This window comes from Pteropus vampyrus, unplaced genomic scaffold, assembly GCF_000151845.1.
Source record: "Pteropus vampyrus isolate Shadow unplaced genomic scaffold, Pvam_2.0 Scaffold64, whole genome shotgun sequence".
Classification (NCBI taxonomy): Eukaryota; Metazoa; Chordata; class Mammalia; order Chiroptera; family Pteropodidae; genus Pteropus; species Pteropus vampyrus.
Genome location: NW_011888845.1, coordinates 1,782,165 through 1,803,043, shown reverse-complemented (window position 1 = coordinate 1,803,043; position 20,879 = coordinate 1,782,165). Strand labels below are relative to the sequence as shown.

Sequence of the window (20,879 nt, the reverse complement as noted above, 5' to 3'; positions counted from 1 at the left end):
CGGAAGCACTCAGACATTGGACAAAGAATTATTTACCTCTTTCCATAAAGTAGAGTATCCTTTTAGTCTCATATGGCCAAAAATCATTTTGAACGTGGCAGAAATACTTATGCTTCTCTTTACAACATACATTTACTGCACTGATTTTCATAATACTTCCTGCAAAGGAAAGCAACGAGTCTTTCCTCCTGACCTGTGTGCCCCACAACTGTTTGTCACAGTGCTTCTCATGAGGTAGGTGTCTAATAACAAAAATGAAAACCCCTCCTGGCAGAGTACATTCTTAGAAAGGAGAATTTTCTGATGAACAAATTATAGGCACTGAAGTTAGTCGTGAATCAGTTCTGTGTTCTACATGTTTCCCATAGCAGAATAGACTATAAAAGAAAATAGGAGAGAATGCCATTGGTTATGAAAGTTTGTAGCAACATTATAGGTGCATATTTGCCATTATATGGCTGTAAATACAAATTATGCAGCCGGTCATAAAAAAGATAGCACAAAGGGCATAAAATCATAAAGCTGCCATATATTAAGCACTAATACATGTCAGATACTGTGCTAAGAATTAGCTCCAAGCTTCATAACAGCTATTCTCATATCTTCTGGGTTAGAGGAGTAAGGCATAAGTGGGCAACATTACCCAGAACTACCCAATTAATAAATGTTGGGAAAATTTTTAATCAGATCTGCCTAGTTTAAGCTCTAAACCCAACTTGCCAAGGACACTCAATTTTTCAAATCAGTCTAGGCCATTAAGATCAGGCCTGATCATAACAAAACAAAACAAAACAAATCAAAAACCTACTGTCAGATGTAACTCGAGGGCTGACATAAGTGACCTGATCCATAAATTATCAAAATAGAGATATTGCCACAATCAGCAGCACTCTTAAAGAACTCTAGCAAGTAGTGGATCTGCTGCCATGGAAGCTTCTTCATACTCTTCTCAGAAATAGAATCAAGTAGCCTGAAATGTTATGAATCCCCAGTTCAAAATACTATTCTGTTTTGTTCTGCTCTGTTCTATCAATGTGATCATTGAGTAAATGCCAAAGTGAATTTATACGCACACACACACACACACACACATAAAATTTATTTATTTATTTATTTATTTATTTATTTATTTACTTACTTACTTACTTACTTACTTACTTACTTACTTACTTACTTACTTATTATTTTTCCAATGTGCATGAAGCAGATTGGAGCAGGGTCAACTCAAAAAAAATGATACCTGAGTCTTGTTAGAGAACCTGAGTATACTTTCTTCATAACTTCATTACAGTCATGTGTCACATAAGGATGGGGATACATTCTGAGAAATGCATTATTAAGTGATTTCATTGTTGCGTGAATCTTAAGGGCCGTGATGAACCAAACGACACAAGATTAAATCAATACAAGGTAACATGATGTATGAACTACTGCCAGCATAACACGGCATCCTATTTTAAAGCAAACTTATTTTTTTATAAGTAGAAAGAGTATACTCTAAAATGATTAAAAGTATAATATAGTAAATGCATAAGCCAGTAACGTAGTTATTTATTATTATGATCAAGTATTATGTCCAATACATAACTACATGTGCAGCACAGTAGGTTTATTTATACCTGCATCACTATAAACACATGAGTAATATATTGTGCTATGATGTTAGGACAGCTACAATGTCACTAGGTGATAGGAATTTTTCAGCTCCTTTATAATCTTGTGAGACCACTGTTGTATATGCAGTCCACTGTTGACCAAAGTGTCGTTGTATGGTGCATGACTGTATTTCCTTTAAGTTAGGACCTTATTAAATATCTGTTATGAGCAATGCTTTGTATGTGCTGAAGATACACTGGTGAACAAGAAAGACTGTGTCTCCATCAATGCCCACCCCTCGGCCCCCAGGCTGAGATGTTTAGGCTTAGCTCACTTTGCCCCTCCTAGACCCCATAACTGATTATTCCCAAATTCAACTGACAGATAGAAGGAGAACTTTATTCTGTACTACTTTCTCACACTGATTTAGTAGTCCTATTTATTAGCGTTGGAGGCACAAAAACATTGCTTATACTCTCTGGTTAGTCGAATCTACATATGTATATATATATATATATTTTATGCCTACAGCACCCAGTCTTCCTAGCAAATCTATATTTTAATAATTTCAGTTTTTTATGTATGCTCTTTGGTGATTTTAAAAAACTGAACTATGATTTTATCATTTTAATCAAGGAATTGTGTGTTCTCACTGGCCTTCATGTACAGGGCAGAGTCACTGACCCACTATCAGTAAACCATGATTTATGAAATGTTTTCCCAGAAATGGAGATGCATTTGCACAAATTGCCTCCCATTCTCTTGGTGTCTCTTGTTAGCAGCAGCATGAATTTTGTATGAAAGTTGGCAGGGGTTAGGACGCAGATTACAGTCATGGACCTCGGTACAGCTAACTGGCATGTACAGGGATGAAATCTGCAACTTTTGCCCTTCATTAGCACCATGTCCCCTACTGAGTTAACTATCCATAGGCAATTGGAGAACTCTGAAGGTTAATTCTTTTTGCCCATAGGTAAAGTTACAGCTCAATGGACTAAGCCCTTAAAATGTTATCACTCCAACCAGGAAATTTTAAGTGGAAAAAAAAATGCCTGGTAGTACAAAAAGGTTAAACAAATTGAAAACGGGTCTAAAACAGACTTGCAATTTTTTCAAGTCGAATAAAATATTCTGTAACTTTATAAGGTTATGACTCAAAACATGTTTCAACCATGTGATTGCCAGGAACAATTAAAATAAATAGCACAATTAGGGCAATTAAATATAGATACTAACAGCTTCAAACTACCAGAGAAATGAAGCAGCTTTGTTTTTCTTCTAAAAACACCCAGGTGAATTTATTTGGAATTAGAATAAAGGCCTGTTTTGAAAAGCTAGATAGGGAAGAAGACTGATGAAGCTAAAATATTACGATTATTTTGCCCTCCAGAGAGTCTTATTCTAAGTTAATGCATCAGTGAGGCAGTGCTCCTGTTAAATTACTTACAGACTAGTTAGAAGAGATGGCTCTGAGGACACAACCAAGGAACCACTGTCTATGTAGTTTAAGACAAATGTCATAGATTCACTTTACACTTCTTAGGTATCCTGTGACCCCAAGTCATTGCTCGTCTTCAAGCCAGGCACCTTGATTTTTCTCTCCTGGCTCCTGTGTCTTGAAGACACAGTGCAGTATGAAAGGACAGGGACCTGGTCTCTCCCTGGTAAAGATCCCTTGTGTGTGAAACTAGCACTAACACAGCTGAACTGAACTGAGCTCCAATCTCTGGCATTGTGGATGTGCGGAATGAAAAATGAATGCCAAAATATACCTATCTGCATGGAAAGAAAAAACCAAAAACTCATTTTGGGTATTGCTGGAGTAAGGTAAAGTCAATAGGTCTTTAGCAGTTAGTTAGGAATGTGGATGATGGTAGGGATTTGGAATTTCAATGGAACATGTTACTGTGTCTATTTATTCCTCCATTTTGGCTTGCTGGCAGAAGGCGAAGGAGTAAAGAATAATAATTCAAAAATAGCTAAGATTTATTGAGCATTTACCATGTGCTATCCTAAGTACTTGGGAAAGTTCATGTAATCTTTGAAACAGGTAGTTGTAAAAGTTAAAGAAATCTTGTCACTAAAGCCTATTACTTGTCTCAGCTTTCCCTATAGTCTGTCTTCATGGTAATGCTCATTGAAACAGCAGTATAAGTAGCAAACATGATTCACAATGAACTGGATAACTTGTAATAAGACAAACACAGGGGACTTTTCATTACAGAAGGAATTAAGATTTATTTGTAAGGAATAATTACACAATGGTGTGACAAAATAGACTAGAACAAAAATGTTTGAGTGAGAATAAATGTTTTACCTATTCTGACATCTTCTGAGTTGTATATTTGAAGTTATGTCGAAATCCTAGAATTATGGTGCTGAAGAAAGGTCCTCAGAGATCTTCTAAAATAAAATCTTAAGGTCATAAAGCAATATTGCAAAACATTTATACCCTTGTCACAAAAATCAGCCCAAATGGACATTGTTGAAAAGTATATTCTCTCATGTAACATTAAACCTTTATCTAATTTAATTTTCAGAACTTCTTTCAAATAGTTAGCAACCTTCTAGATGAAGAAAACAAGGAAAAATGGGAAGATGCACAACAGGTAAGTTTGGAGTTATTTCAGCACTTAAAATGAAGTCGGCTAAATAAAGTTTAAAAAATATGTGAAGAAATTGATGGCTTACTATCCCAAGAACATAAAAGGATACTTTTTAAAGTCATTCTAGATGGTATCATACTCATTTTAGAGAGAATAAGTGATCTCTTTTATAATAATAATTAATGGAATGAATGATATTTATAAATGTGAAAAACTGAGCAGATTTAAGTAATTCATAACTTTAAGGTATCAATACATAAAAACTATAAGCCTTATCAATCAGATTCTTTCCTGTCTACAGTCTGTGGGAAAAATAGCAGATCTAAAAGCACATACTGCAAACCGAACTGTGAGATACTAACTAGTAAAACCATTTGCATTTACTGCAGCACTACATATAATCTGGATCATATATACAGATGTGCATTTTGATTCAAAGCCAAGAGTTATAAAAATAATTTCTCATTGAAAAAAAATTGTATTCCGCTTTTTTCTTTTTCTGCTCTGTATGATCAGTGTAGCAAGTGGCCATGTTGCTTTAGTTACTGTTTTAAAATGCTTTGCACTGCCACTTGTGCTATACTGACATGTGGTTAATAAAATTTTTTAGGTTACAGAAAAAGGGGGTTAGAAGTTAAGAAAGGGAGAATAAGCATGTTTTTTTTTTTTACAATGCTGTGACAGTTTAATTTAATCAAATGTTCAACTTCTTTGTTTTCTGCTCAACCCCTGTTCAAAATTGCAAGAGAACAATGCATTCTTGAAAATAAGAATATTTACTGAGGTTGAGATGAACCATCTATCCCTTTCTCTCTTTGTAATCACATCCTGGGCCCCCAGGAGTAAAGCATACCTTTATTCCTACTATGATAGGAGCTCCAAAAATAGTCCAGTGTGGGTCCACTTCAAATTCTGTGCTTCTGGCCATAGCAAGAAAAAAATCATTCCTTAGTTTAAGAGCTTGAATCTTTTTCTACTAGTTTGAGTGATATATTTGTCCTTGTTTTTTTTTTTAGAGGAGAGCCTCGTCCACTCACAGTAAAAAATCGTGTCTTTCCTTAGACTATAGCTGCAGAGGCTAAGCACATCTTTCTAGAATGCTGGAGACTATTAATTATGGGTATAAATAAAACAAATGTATAATACCGTATTTAAAACAAGACCGCAATTCATCAGATGCTGTTCTGTACTGTGAGGTCCCAACTTCAACAAATAATGAATGGTGGCAGAACTTCTAGTCTGAATCCATAGCCTATCTATTTACTTGAGATTTTGACTTAGCTATATTCTTATCTTTTAATTATTTTTCATGTGATGATCCTTATTGCTTTTTTAAAATAACTATTTGAAATTAAAAAAACTATTTTTCTGGCTTTTACTACAAAGTGTTTTCATAAATGCAGCCATATGGTAAATGATTTCCAAGTTTGTGGCACAAAGGATGAACTCCTAGAAATAAGCATTGTTTAAAATTTACCAAAGATAGTCTCTTATGGATCCCCTTATCTTATTTTAGAGGAATTGCCTCAACAAAATAAAATATAGCTCTGTATGCATTTGGAAAGCTAGCTTAGTGAAATGGTGAATATTGACATCAGAGGGTTTTTGCAAACAAAATGTACAGTTTTAAACAGAAAACAGAGTCATTTCAAAACTTGATTGCTGCACATCGGCTTCAGTCATGAAGGATCAAACTATGTTTATTTAAACCATCCTACTAAAAATATAATATACTAAAGTGATAAAAAGACTACATGCCATATAACACTATTTTATACACTACCACTGTGGTTGGAATTTACAAGTCTATTTTAGTCATGACAAGCCACTTCAATTTTAGCCATGATATTATATTCTCTATTTCTTTGTTATACTGAAAATTCCTGTGTCTCTACAAGGAGTGAGCAAATTTCAGCCAGTGAAACAATTCTAGCCTGAAACTGGTTTTATAAATAAACTTTGCAAATACAGCCACACCCATTCATTTACATGATATCTGTGGTTGCTTTGGTGCAATAAGGACAGAGTTAAGTTGTTCCAACAGAGACCCCCTGACCCACAAAGCCCCAAAAAGCCTCTTATTTTTAATTTGTATTTGCCCTTACACTACACATGCTTGTCTGACCCTGTTTACCGAAAATGGTTACCAACCTCTGCTCTACATGTGACTACTGCTTAGTAAATAAAATGGAAAACAAAATCTGCTAACCTAGACAACTTCTCCACAAACGTAGAAGAGAAAGAAAGTTTTACTGCTGAATAAGAATTAAATTAGAATGTGCTGAGTGTCACAGGCAATCTGCTAAGAGAATGCAAAGACAAAAATCCCACCCTTTTATATACTGGAACAGATACAAACCATTGCACATATGTCCTCAAGATAAACAGTAACTAGCCCTCAGGTAAGAGAACTTGATAGCACCATTTGTCTCACACAGTTCATCCTAAATTCAATTGGTAATTGATGTGACCACTCCTTAGTTAATTAGCTTTACCCAAAGAAAAAAAATAATCCTTTTACATCTTCATGACTGAAGGTAGTTTTGCAATTTAGAGCTAAGACTCTTGCTGAAATTAGGCTTCTGCCTCCCACAGAAACTTACAGAGGTACTGTCTCCTTTGATGATTCCATTTCAAAGAGAGACATGCCTGAGTCTTTCAGCTGGTAAGAGGTTATTTTACTTTTAAAAGATTTATATACAGGTGGGGGTTTGAGGGGCTGGGTGAAAGGGGTGAAGGTTTAAAGAAGTACAAATTAGTAATTGATAGATAGTCACAGGGATGGGGAGCATGGCATAGGGAATGCAGTCAGCAGTAATGTAATGGCTAGGTGTAGAGCCAGATAGAAGATAGAGTAATCGGGGATCATTTTATGAACTATATAAATGTCTAACCAATGTACTGTATACTTGAAACTGATAATAAAATAAAAGCAAAAAACTGATTTATATACATTTCAATGACACAAAAAGAATTACTAGTTTTCTAAAGTAAATCCTCTAAGAAAAAGGAGAGGAGAAAGGATTTGGGGAAGAGTGTCTCTTATTTTCAACAGGGAAAATTAAGCCTCTTATTTTTCATTTGTATTTGCTCTTACACTACACATGCTCATATACACATACACGTACACAAAAACAGGAGAAAAAAAATGCTGTAGTAGCAAGATGCTTGAAATTGATGGAAATTTTATGCCCATTTTTGGAGTGGGGATGATGAACTTTCACAATTCATATTTAATGATTAGAAATGTAGGTAGAAAACAATTTCTCACAAAACCTTTCTGAAATAATAATAATTAAAAAAAAATACGACTATCTATGCCATAAATGTATGCCCTACATTTCTAAGTGTAATATCCATTGTTGATATCTTCAAGTATATGTGAATAGATAAATTATATATCCTGAATGTCTGATTTTTAGATGGGCACAGCTGCAAGCTCCTATAAAGTGCACACACTGTGCCTGCTACCCTCACTGCCCAACAAGTCCTCCTCCTCCTTTCTCCCCCTCCCCTGCTCAAATCTTACTGTATGCTTTCCTGGTAATCAGTATTGATTCCCCTCTGCACTAGCCTTTGCAAATACAAAGCCACTAACACTCTTTAATCTACTTAATATTTTCATGACTAAAAGCTGCAGTGGTGCTAAATGGGTAAAAGAAATGAACATAACTTCAAAAGACTTTTTGTTCTAATATGGTTATATAATACAGGCTGACTTTATAAGCACTATGGGTTACACATGCTAACATTTATATTACCTTTTAAATGTCCTTCATGTTCCACACACTATGAGCTATTGTCAGAATCAGGTCGTCTTTAAGAAAACACTCTTCTGTTTGTAGTGTATGAAGTGGCATGGTTTCGGGTTTGTTTTTTACATATGCATATGAGGTACCTATACTAGAGCTATTATGATCGTAAAATTATTTCTAAGGTTATTCATACAGTCATTATTATAATTATTAGAAATAAATCTCTCTCCCAAGATATTTAATTATTATTCAGAAGACTTAAAAGTTTGTAAATATCTTCATGATGGTGATAATTGTTTTTCCTTCCAGTGCCCTTCAAGTAGATGCTAGGAAAAATTCTAAAAAGCTCCAAAACATCAGTGTTTGTTCTATGTTGTATTTAAATGAGAAAAGGAGCCCATCAAACGTAAAGATACTCCATGTCTAAGTAGACAGTCTGTTAGATATTTTGAGTTTCCATACATTTATGGAGGATTAATCACTGCATCATATCACTTCCGGAGTTCTTGCTCTGTGACTCCCACTGTCATTCTCAACTATTAGTTCAAAAAATACAACTGTCGCCAGTTGCAGAAATTTCTTTAAATACATCAGATCTCATTTGCGACCGCATTATATAGTTTTTTTAAAAAAAAATTCCAGTTCTATATTCCATTATATAGACATTTTATCTCATCTAATCTTTGCTTATTTTTGTAGATTTATCCAGGCTCGATAGAGTTAATGCAGGTGATTGAAGATTTTATACACATTGTTGGAATGGGGATGATGGACTTTCAGAATTCATACTTAATGACTGGAAATGTAGGTAAGAAATAGGATTTTTCCCAAAATCTTACTGAAATTAAAAAATTGCAAGTATTTGCGCCACACATTTTTAAGTGTGATATACATCGTTCATATTTTTAAGTATATGAGAGTAATGCGTTATGGATACTTGATGTCTCATTTTTAAATGGGCCCAACCACATATACACTTACACACACACACACACACACACACACACACACACACACTCACATTTGCATACATCTGCATTCATTTGTATAAATGCATATAGACCTACCTGTTTATCAGCATATGTATATTTAAAGATGAATATTTGCTGCTTTTTTCCATTTATCAAATGTTTATTGCTATCCAAGCTAATATTAAATATGTTATATATACTCTAGGTTTTTTTTTTTTTTAAATGAGTCTTTATAATCTTTCATACATTGTTCATGAAGATGCCAAGCTACTTTCTTGCTGGGTGTCCTAAGGAAGCTCTAAATCTGCATGAGTCATGGAACATTTCAGAATACCTTTAAGGGTCATGATCATGGGGCTACTGCTGCTGCTGCAGTTTTCCTGAGTAACTTCCAGGACACAGAGGAACTCTTAGATCCCTCTGTAATGGATTGTGTAATATTAGAGCAAATAAAACGAAAACGTAGTTCTTCCTTTAGTTGTCTTTATTTTGTCACTTATAGGGAAGGATTAGATAGAGAAGCAAAAGCTACACACATGTTCAGGCGGTCACAATTTCACTGAGTCAACAATAATTATGTTAACCAAATGGCACATTTCTCTTTGTAGTTAAAAAAAAAATGGCAAAAGCAAAGAAATAATTATATATGTTATATGCATTAAGTTAATATAGCTTTATAGTTTTCTCATTTCTTAAAGCTTCCTCATGATGGAATTACTGTAATTCAGACAGATTTTCTTTCATCTGTGTGCTTTAGTAGCCTTCACATAAAGACCACTGAACTATAGATAGTAACATGTTTAAATAAATATATCTTGCCTCACATTCTTATTCACTGGACGTTTAAGCTTTAGTTTCTGGATCAGGAAGAAACCTAACTTGATGGGGGGATTGACTAGGGGAGTTCAACTGGTACAGAACATAATTTATTTTTATGATTAAGGCTTTTAATGGCTTATTTTATACTTGATTTCTTCTGAAGATCCTTTAGTCCCACAGAGACTCATTTGATCCTAAGATATCTTCTACTAGGATGACCTCAAATTGTAATGGGTAATAGCTAACTACCAGGAATATTCTTTAGTTCAGGAAAGCCTGTGTAATGGAGTCTTCAAAGATCTGGAGACATTTCCTCGCCCAAATACCATCTCCATGTGGCATAAGTCCTTACCAGTTAGAATCATATATTAATACACCTTCTGAATCAGTTTGAGAGACCAGACTTTTTGCCAGAGTGAGTGCTCAGCAGCTTGTGCTGGTTCAGGAATGGAATAAGCTGTCCCTTGCTGGAGGCAATGAGAAGAAAAAGGGACCAAAAATAATACTTTGTTGATGAAGTCAGAAATCCAAGAAAATCCAAATTAACTGTCCATTCCAAAAAGTGTCTGGGCAAAGAGAGGAAAGGTAAAGTCTGTAGGAAAAGGGAAAGCATGTTGGGCTATGAGTTTGGGGACACATAGAAGGAGGAACCTAGAAAGATTCTGAGGATGCTGGTCATTCAAGCTGAAACGACTCTCCTATGAGTCTCACTTATGATTTCTTTGGTAGGAAAAGAGCCGTGAAGTCTGCTCTGCCAGATTGGACAGTTTGCAAAGTAATTTACAAGAAAAACCAAGGGGGAAAACCAAAAAGCTATTGTTTTGTTGTTGTTGTTGTTGTTGTTGTTCTTTTTGTAAATGTTAACATCTAATTTTAAAGACATTGCTAATTAAAAGTATAATCATATCGATGGATGGCGTTTGTTCAGAATGTTTGAGAAAAAGCTATAAAAAACAAAGCCAGTCTCAGAGTCTAGTAAACTTAATTTAGAACTTGAAGTAGGCTGTTTGAATAACAGCATAACAAATTCTTTATAGCACTGGTTTTGTTATAAAAATTCCATAATTCCATAAATATTCATAAATTGCAAACATTTATTCCTCTTTACCTTTCTTTGGACTTCCCAAAAGTATATATTTCAAAAATGTGTATATTATTTTTTGCATTTAGATCATGTTTTCTAGGTTTGCCCACTTCTTTTATCATCACTAAACTTTAAGAAGACTACTAAGCATAGTAACTTAAAGAAATTTAGTGATGTAAAGAAAGCTAATATCCTATAATGTCTTCGACCTTGTGTAAGGACAGTGCAGTTGTTTATCCTGATTGCTTATCTAGCATTAATCATCTACATTACTAAAAAGTTATGTTCTGTGAATAAAAATTCCAAACATTATTACACTACCCAAGGAGATGTTATTTATTGTTGATTTCCCCAATACTATCTTGGGGACCGACTTACTTACTATAATTCGATGACTAGAAGAAGATTATTCTCAATAATTTTAGAGTTTCTAAAGTGTATCCATATATTAGTCAGGGTTCTCCAGAGAAACAGAACCAATATGATGTATGTAAATATACAGAAAGAGATTTATTTTGAGAGATTTCTTCATGCAATTATGGAGGCTGAGACACCCTGTCATCTGCTGTCTGCAAGCTAGAGACCAAGAAAGCTGATGTGTAGTTTCAGTCTGAGTCTGAAGGAAGGCCTGAGAACCAGGAAAGCCAGTGGTGCAAGTTCCAGCCCAAATCCAATGGCCATAGAACCAGGAGCACCAATGTCCAAGGGCAGGAGGAGATGGATGTCCCAGCTCAAGCAGAGAGCAAATTCATCCATCCTCTACCTTTCGTTCTATTCAGGCCTTCAGTGAATTGGATGATGCCCACCCGCACTGGGGAGAGAGATCTTCTTTATTCAGTCTACTGACTCAAATGCCAATTTCTTTCAGAAACATTGTTACAAACACACCCAGAAATAATGTTTTATCAACTATCTGGGTACCCCTTAGCTCAATCAAGTTAGACATAAAATTAACTATTACAATCCATTGTTATCAAATCAGATAATAAGAATTATAATTGCTTACTATTAATATTTTTCATGGTACCCAATTTGATACTAGTACATATAAAACATGATTATACTATTTTATCTGATATTTCCAATTTTGGGGGGCCAGGACACAGAATATTTTATAATAGCATTTTGTGAAATGTGTGAGTTGTCATGCATTTGTCTTAACATTCCAAGTTCAAATAATTATCTAACTTCAAAATCATTATACTGAGCACACTCACACAGACACACACTCACATATGCACATTCACATAGCCCATATGATAAACTAAGAATGGTTGGTAATTCCTCAAGGCCATTTTCTTCAGAGTGTGTTAGATTAAGACTACTTAAAGAACTTCAGAAGATCATCATGTCTTTTAGAGAGATTCCAGGTTTTTTTTGTTTGTTTGTTTGTTTTTTCCATAAAGCATATATGCAGAGCCACCTCACTTTTCTGGAATATAGATAATAAGTTTCTAAAGAAAGAGACGGTTAAACAGCGAAAAATAAATGTCATGAAGACCATACAATTTACTAAGATAGTCTCAGAACCTCACTGATAACCTATTTTATTTCAACTTTAAATATAGTTTAGCATTTCCGATTTTTGGTTCCTGGTCCAGGAAGAATGAGTTGGAAACAGAGGCAGTGGTGTTAGCAGCACAAATATAGCAAATAGATGAAATCCTGAAACGACAAAGAAAAGGAAGTACTGAAAGAACGAAGCAAAGTATGGAGTCCACACTGTGGGAGAAAACAACTCCTTGTGCCTCATCCTTGAGAACATTAGTTCTAAGACATATGACAATAACTTAGGTCTAAATCATGGCCTTTATTCGTCACCAAAGAAATTCCTTTAATCTGATTAACGTGGCAGAAAAACATATCTTGGAAAGATTCTCTTCAAAAATAGTTCAAATGAAAAGTTTCAATGCTTCTTTTATCTGAAAAATATCCCTATCTATACCAACTTCTGATAAATTAAATGTTCTTATTTGCTAAAATCTGTGAACATTTTCATATATATGCATGCACGTTTATTTTGGGAGGGGGCAGGTCCATATCTCTGATCAATTTTTCAAAAGACTTATGATCTCAAAATGTGTAATACAGGGTTTATAAAAAATAGTGTTATGAATGAAGATGTTAAACAAGCCAATGCATTGGTAAAATAATTTATCTTAAATAGAATATTTATTTTTCATATTCACATATGAATATGACATTCAGATAGACACATGATGATTATAATAAATGAAAGTTAATGAGCACTTACAAAGACTAATCACTCTACTAAATAGCTTATGTAATTACTAAATAAATAAATGATGAATGAATGAATATGAAAAATGGATATGCTAGAGAGATTTCAACTTTGACTATGCCTTAGATTATTATAAAATTGTTTTCTAAATGTTCTAAACATGCTATATAAGTTAGTAGTTTTTATCTTTTTTAAATCTGAATTTTTCAATGTATTTTAAAAATTTATTATCAATTAGGTCGAGGGGACCATATCCATTATATATTATTTAAGATTAGTTATTTTTCTTCAACAAAAACATTATTTGAAGCGTTACTTAAACTTGCTTTTTCTACTTTCTCTCCTAACATTTTCTCTTCAGTCCCTTGAAGTCTAGCATGTCTCTCATCACTTTTCTGAAACTCCTCTCAGAAAAGCCTTCTGGAAACTTTTGATTGGCAAATTAAACCTCCTCCCATATTTCCATTTTTATGTTCTCTGTACCTTGCTAATCATACTCTCTTGACATTGTCTCTTCATTTAACATTTTTATATTTATTATAGTATAAAATGAAATTAAAGAATAAAAATTTAATTCATATCAGAAATATTTAGATTATTTTGCAGACAAAGAGGGCAATGCACGGAAGAGGGGAAAAAGTGCATTATTTGAGGCCCATCTATTTTCAGTTCCAAAGATTGAACAGAATGTGGAGCTCTTGCATGATTAGAGTGATAGGGCACACGGATGGATTTTATTTGTTCTAAAAAGTCTTCTAAAGTTTCAGCAGAGTGTTTTTTGTTTTTATTTTTATTAAAAGCATATTTTATTATGCTTTTTGTCATCTATTTTCCACAATAACTTCATGTAGCACATTATATTTGCTTTATTTATTGGTAAGAATAGCCTATTCTTTAGGAATTAATTGTTTTAATTTTGAACTTAAAACTTGAGTTGTATTCATCGAACCAAATTCAAGGAAGATCACTGATGTGCACATTGCTAGCCTACTGACTATGAGCAATTAAAAAAATAATTTATCTCTTACTATTTCCTAAGTGATTCAGGTCTTTGAAATAAATGAATAATCTTAACAAGGAAATTGTACTCTAGTTGTGGACAGAAAAAATGAAATAAACTACCAAATACACTTGATATGTTCCATATTAAACCAATGTTATGGAGATGCATTCCAAGAGATGTAATTCTATGTAAGGATCTAGAAAAACTTATTAGAGTAGGAGCCACTTAGTATAGACTTTGGCTTAGACTGTTGAAAATTGAACATTAAGGAAAGTGAGTGGCAAAGAGATGATTACATTCTAGAACATTCTTTTAGTAAAAACAGTATGATGATGTCAATGTTGAGGTTGTGTTAAGGGGATAAGTAGTCTATTTTGATAAAAACATATGTATGGAAGTAAAGGAAGTGAGATAAAATTGAAGAGGCATGCTGAGATGTAGGTGTAGGACAGTTCTGAATTCCGAAGACAAGTAGGGAGCTACTGAAGCTTGGCTAGATGAGGGTTGTGCTTTGGTAAAACGTACGTTATAGAAGAAAGAGAATTTTTTGAAATTGAGAAAGGCAATAAGCATAAATACTAGAAGACATTTTTCAATAATACCTGTAAGAGGTGATGAAGATTTGAAGTAATGGTTGTAAAAATAGTAACCAGAATGTAACTATGAATTTGAGATTGTTCAAGTAGAGAAACAATAGCATAACTGGCCGAGGTATAAGACACAAGGGAGAAATTGAGATTATATTTATTCAGCAAACATTTGAGAATGCCTTTCACATATTAATATTTAGATATATGTATAACCCTCAAATAAAAAAAATAAAATGAGGTCTTGAGCTTTAACAGAGAAATGAAGTTTACGATATATACTTGGTAATAACTGTATAAAAGCAATAGTTGAAACCATAAAATGTTTTCTACTATTAGGACGGTAACATGAGAGAAAAGCTGTAAGGTGAAACCTATATTAAAGTAAAGAATCATAGCAGGTATCAGAGGAAGAATAAAGAGTTTCAAAACAAGGCAGTATAAAATCATTGTCATGTAATTAGAAGGAGGGAAGAAACAGTTCAAAATTAATATACTAGTTAATATCAATTGCTAACAAAGTTCAGAGTATTAAAATTAAGAAAAATCTTGTGTGATTGCTGATGGTATAACATAAAAGTTCTCCAGGAAAAGCACAGACACAGTGAACAGGATCGACATTTCTGAGCTCTTTAGGTGGTTTCAATGGATCACACCCTTAACATTTTAATATAATTATCTCTAAGCATTTACTTTGCACAGATGAATGTTGCTACATGCACTTATTGCTGTTACTCACAACTGTTCCTAAGGAACAATTCAAAGTTGACAATATCGGATTAAAATGGAATGTTTTTAGGCTATTAATATCTCAAAATACAGAATGTTATAATTGTTAGCTATAAGGAATTTCAAAAACGGTTTCTATGTATAAACCCTAAGAGATATAAGATTCTGGAGAGTGTAGTTTTGGTCCTTCTCCAGTAATTTAATAAGGCCAGTGCCTTAAAAACATTAAAGTTAAGACATTTTTCTTTGTCAAGCTAAATATCATTGTCTATTCTTGGTTTAGAAATGTGAAATACTGAGCTTTTCAGAATGAACATTCATACTTATTTTTCTCTGAAATTGAATCCAAATTTAATCTGAAGAATGGCATAATACAATTTTGACATTTCCTTTCTCTCCACAACACTGTCTCATCAGTATCAAATCTGTGTTATTTCTTATACTCAGTGGTAAATTTAATCATTTCTTTGGTAGAATATCTTGTTCTTCAATTGAGAAACCAAACTTCAATCTGGTGATGTAATTATAAAAATAAAGTAGCTTCTCTTTCTAGGCTTATTTTACTTTCTGTCACTGCTTAGTTTTGTCGTTTATACATCTTCACTTATTTAACTTCCTTTCTTTAAAAATAAAATACTTGTAGTCAGTTGACACAAGCCTGAGAAATATACAATTTAAAATCTTTTTTTGTTTATCTGTAGCACCTGATGTTCATTCAGTCAGCTAGACTTGAGTCAGAAAGTGTCAGATTTTACCCCCACCTTCTGGCTCCTACTACTCACTCTTTCTTGCTAGACACATGAAGCAAATGATGTGTTTTTGTGTGTGTGTGTGTGTGTAGATCAAAAAGAAAAAACTAAAAATATCTGTTGTCTTCATTTTTTTTAAATTTTTTTTTATGGTACTAACATGCTGGTTCCTTTGAGAAAATAAATAGTTCACACACAGTTTTAAACTATAACTTGGAATGGTATGCCACACTATGAGTTCTTTATTTCTCATTTAATAGGAATATCTTACTGTATTTTCTGTATGACCTGCTGTATGACCTGCTTTTTTCAAATGGTTGGGGGTGGAGGCAATGGAGAAGTTGTCGTAAAAGGCCCTATGAGTCCCTTCTAGTGGCACGCAAGACATACAACTCAGGGAATGTACGTGGACTGTCTTCTACCCAACTGAGAACCCCTGCTTCCTAGCTCCAGTATAATAGATCAGCAATGATTCATGGATTTAATTGTCTTTAAGAGGTCTTAGACATTCATTCAATAAATATATGCCAGTTTCTGTTCTAGATTCTGAGGATTTTCAGTGAACAAATCAGACAAAACTCTTGCTTTTATGATTCTTGTTTTATAGCAGAGACAGATGTCAAACAAGTGCCATCTAATGTTCCCAGTGACTATAAGTGATATGAAGAGAAATAAAGCAATCCATCAGGGTGAGGTGATAGAGTGAAGAGACAAGTCATTTTAAGGTGATGGTCAAGGAAGGCCTCACATCAGAGAAGTGATATTTTAATATAGACCTGAATGCCATGAGAACATGAGACACGATGATATGTAGGGACAGATCATTTTAAACAGAAAAAACAATAAATATGAAATCCACGATGCATCTACATGCTTGATATATTGGAGGTACTAAAGGAGGCCAGTGGAGTTGGCATGGCTGAGGGAGGGACTGTGAGAGGAGACGAATTCGGAAAGGGAGTCAGAAGCCAGACTCTGAAAGGCATTTGACTGTAGGTCCGAAAGAGATGCAAAACTACTGAAGGATTTGAGCTCATTTATGTCCTAAAAGGAACATTCTGACTATGGGGTAGAAACTAATACTATAGGGAGTAGGACTGATTATAGAAAGACTGATAGGCTATTGATGAGAGAGCTTGGTAATTTGGACCAGACACCAGTGGAAATAGTGAGAAGAGGTCAGATGCTGGAGGTATTTCAGTGGTCGACCTGACAGAGTTTACTAATGATTAGAAGTAGAGTGTGAAAGAGAGGATTCAAGGAAATGTTTCTATTACATCCAAGAATCTTACTACAAAAATAAGACAGATTTTTTTCCAAATCTGTATACTATAAACAGATATCAGAAATCTACTTTAGTGATCATTTAAATGTCTCTAAAGTTTAAGATCCAAAGCAAGTGGTTTTAGGTTACTTATTTCTTTAAAAAATTTTTTTTATTATTCTCAAGGCATTCAGATCTATATTAAAAAAAAAAACTTCTTAATTTTATTTTAAAAATTTACATATTGATAGTTTTAGGTGTACAACATAAATATATATATATATATATATATATATATATATATATATATATATATATATATATACGCGCGCACACACACACACACACATATATATAAAATGACATGATCACAAGTTTATTTAACATCTTACCACGTATAATTACAATTTCTTATGATGAGAACTTATAAGATCCACTCACATAGCAGCTTTCAAAATGTACAGTAGTGTTATTAGCTGTAGTCATCATGGTGTTTATTTTTTATGTATTCTCATTCCTGAGTGCAACACAAAGCCTTGCTCTTGCACTTTAAGCAGTTTTATCCCTTGAAACCAACAGCATTTTGTCATTCTACCATCTGAATCATTGGACAAAAGCTAGAATGAAATCGTTCATTAAAATGACTGTGTAAAGCTGTAACTCAGATTGAGCTGCCAGTAAACAAATGAAACAAATCCTACGTTCCTACTATTTTTGTGTTTCTTTTATTTATAATGTCATGGGACCTGACTCAAGAATGGAAGAATGCTTTAAGGTCAACCAAGTTACCTGTAAATTGATCCGCTTCCTTCTTCTTAAACTATTTTACGCTTTTTAAATAAAAAATATTTTTTAAGTAAAATATAACTAAAAGTTCCCCAAGGTGGAAAGGTCTTTGCAAAGCGCCTTGATCTCTCCAGCTTGAAAAATCTTATCTGTAGTAGTACAACTATTAAAGTTACAACCTTGGGCTTTAAAGTAGAAAACATTCATGTTATAGTGTTTCAAATAATTAGTAGGTCTGTGTTATTTTAGAAGGTAACTGAGGTGAAAATAGTTACATAATATTTCCAGGTTTATCTAATCTTTTTATACAGCCATGCTATGCTCAAGGACACAATTATTCATGGAGCCATTATTAAATAATACTTCTTGTCCCTGAAAAGCTTGAACTAGAAAACATTGTTAATAGACATTATTTCAAGTAACCCAGATACCCTAAATTTTTCCTCTATGATCCCTGTATTATGCCATTTTCTACCTCTAACACTAATTGATGCTTTGCTGTGGACCTCTCTTATAATTTTCAGATTTTCAACAGTTTTTACTTCTTTATCCTGGTTTGTTTTACCATTAAGAAAGAATAGAGTCTACATGTCTACTTTGGAATGCCTTTTTTACAGTACCTGATTTATACATTATTTGAGTCTACATTTTAATGAAAATTCTCTATTATCAGATAGTGACTATTCTTCTAAGGGACTCTTTTCAGAAGTGCCGTTTGAGTACAATGTACAGGAGAATGTTTTTACTTATTTTTTTTTTCTTTTTTATTCCCCAGGATTTCCAAGAAAAAGGTTTGGTAAAGCATCACTTATATGGCATTTCCCAAATTGACACTTTCACAAATATTCATGATACTATTTACTCCTAACAACCTTGTTGCCAGAGTGTTAGAGCACCCACACAATTTGTCCTACATCAGTGCTTCCTATTCATAATGGATGCTTTTTTATCCTTTTGCATCTCAATAATTGAAAGTTAAAGATTTGTTTCATTGTCTTGCTCAGCCAACCACACTCTAACCTACTTCCAATATGTTATGAACTTCCCTGTGGTTTTCTATATGATTTTAGGGAAATCTCACTAATTTATTTTGTATTTCTACATCAAAGTAAAATGACTCAACATTTATTTTGACTTAGTCATGTTTTTCATATATAATTTAAAAATTTAAAATTGTTTTTCTGGATAATTACACATTTTTAAAGGATGCCTGAATTATTCCTTACTGAATCTTTTACACTATATCTAGCCAGTGAAAATTTCGTGAACTTATTTGTTGCTAGTTCAGTCTCCATCCCTTTACTAACTGTCTAGTGGAGAATGCCTAGATAAAGACCAAATATTTGTCTCTAAGGCCTATCATTTCTAAGGTCTATTACTTCTTTTGGATTTTATATTTACTGGGGAAATGCTCATGGTCTAAAGAAACCCAATGAGTTCACACAAAACTCAGTCAGAAATGTACATCTAGAATGCACAGTAATGCTCAGCAGCATTGGAACATGAATAAGAAAAGCAGAGGAAAGCTGACTTCTACCATCACTGTGTGTATCTATGACAAAAAAGTTTAAAGCCTACAGGATGAAATGTATATAACAGAGATGGTGAATATACATGTTTAGTGGTACATCTTTGTGTCTTGAACTCCAAGTGAAAGCTCCTGGAATAGAAAACCACAATTTCAAAATTAAGATTTCTGTTGAGAATACAGACCAAGAACTCTTGGGTTTCTTGCACGTTGACAATAAGCCTAACCACAAACACTTTAGGTTTGAATTTACTTTAATTATTCTCTATAAAGAACATGAATTTCTGCAAAGAAGTTGCTCATGACTTCTGTGCCCTAAGGAAGCTATGAATGGGAACTTTGCATAAAGGGATCAGTGCTTTGCCTCAATTCAAGAGATCTGGGAGAGAACTCTAACTAGGGAAAGGCTTTCCAAGGTGAGATTAGCATAGAGGTCATATGGGAAATTAAATGTCTTCTTAGGCCCTGAGGACATTGCATCTAAAAGATATTGGAATGATAGGTCTTCCCAGCATGATTTCATTCTTCTGTGTGAGATTAATTCCCTTAGAATCTGGTAGACTCACACTCATAGAACAGAATAGAAATATAAAATCTTAAGCCAATCTAAAAACAAAAATTTGAATGTTATAAAATTACATCTCTGTTCTCTATTGGTTTACGCAATAAGGATTTGAAACTACTAAAATTGATATACTGTGTGCTTTCTTTCTGATTTTGCTGTTCAAATAATTAGAAGTATATTGCTACCAGTTTGTGTGAATATGAAAAACAATTCCATTTTAGCTGTCTCTATGGCAATACTTCCTTAACTCTATGGCAATAGTGGCCTGCCTCTATAACAATAACGATGAAGAGAAAAAAGGCACTGACTCCCTTCCAACATTTTTTTTCTTTTTTCTTTTTTCTTTTTTTCTTTTTTGTATTTTATTGTGGTTGTACCAAGTATTATGTGCTAAATTGTTCTTCTTCTCCATTGCTTCCTTCACTAAATTTCAAATAAATAGGTTTCCATCTGAATTTGACAACTGAAAAATGTGACTCAGATTAAAGAAAGATTGGTGTCCTTTATGTTGATGCAAACAAGGATAGTATTTTATATCCAGGAAAAAATGCCGACTTTGGAGCCAGATTTGGCCACAGACATTAGCTATACCACG

General features: G+C 33.6%; 1 protein-coding gene across 2 annotated transcripts in view; it reads left to right on the top strand.

Moving 5' to 3' along the window:
* ADGRB3 (adhesion G protein-coupled receptor B3) overlaps positions 1–20,879 on the top strand; it is a 693,186-nt gene that overhangs the window by 342,231 nt on the left and 330,076 nt on the right. For both annotated transcript variants that reach the window (XM_011361182.1, XM_011361183.1), the window contains 2 exons: positions 4,137–4,205; positions 8,657–8,765. In XM_011361182.1, coding sequence (XP_011359484.1) covers positions 4,137–4,205; positions 8,657–8,765 — 178 coding nt within the window. The remainder of the gene's footprint in view (positions 1–4,136; positions 4,206–8,656; positions 8,766–20,879) is intronic.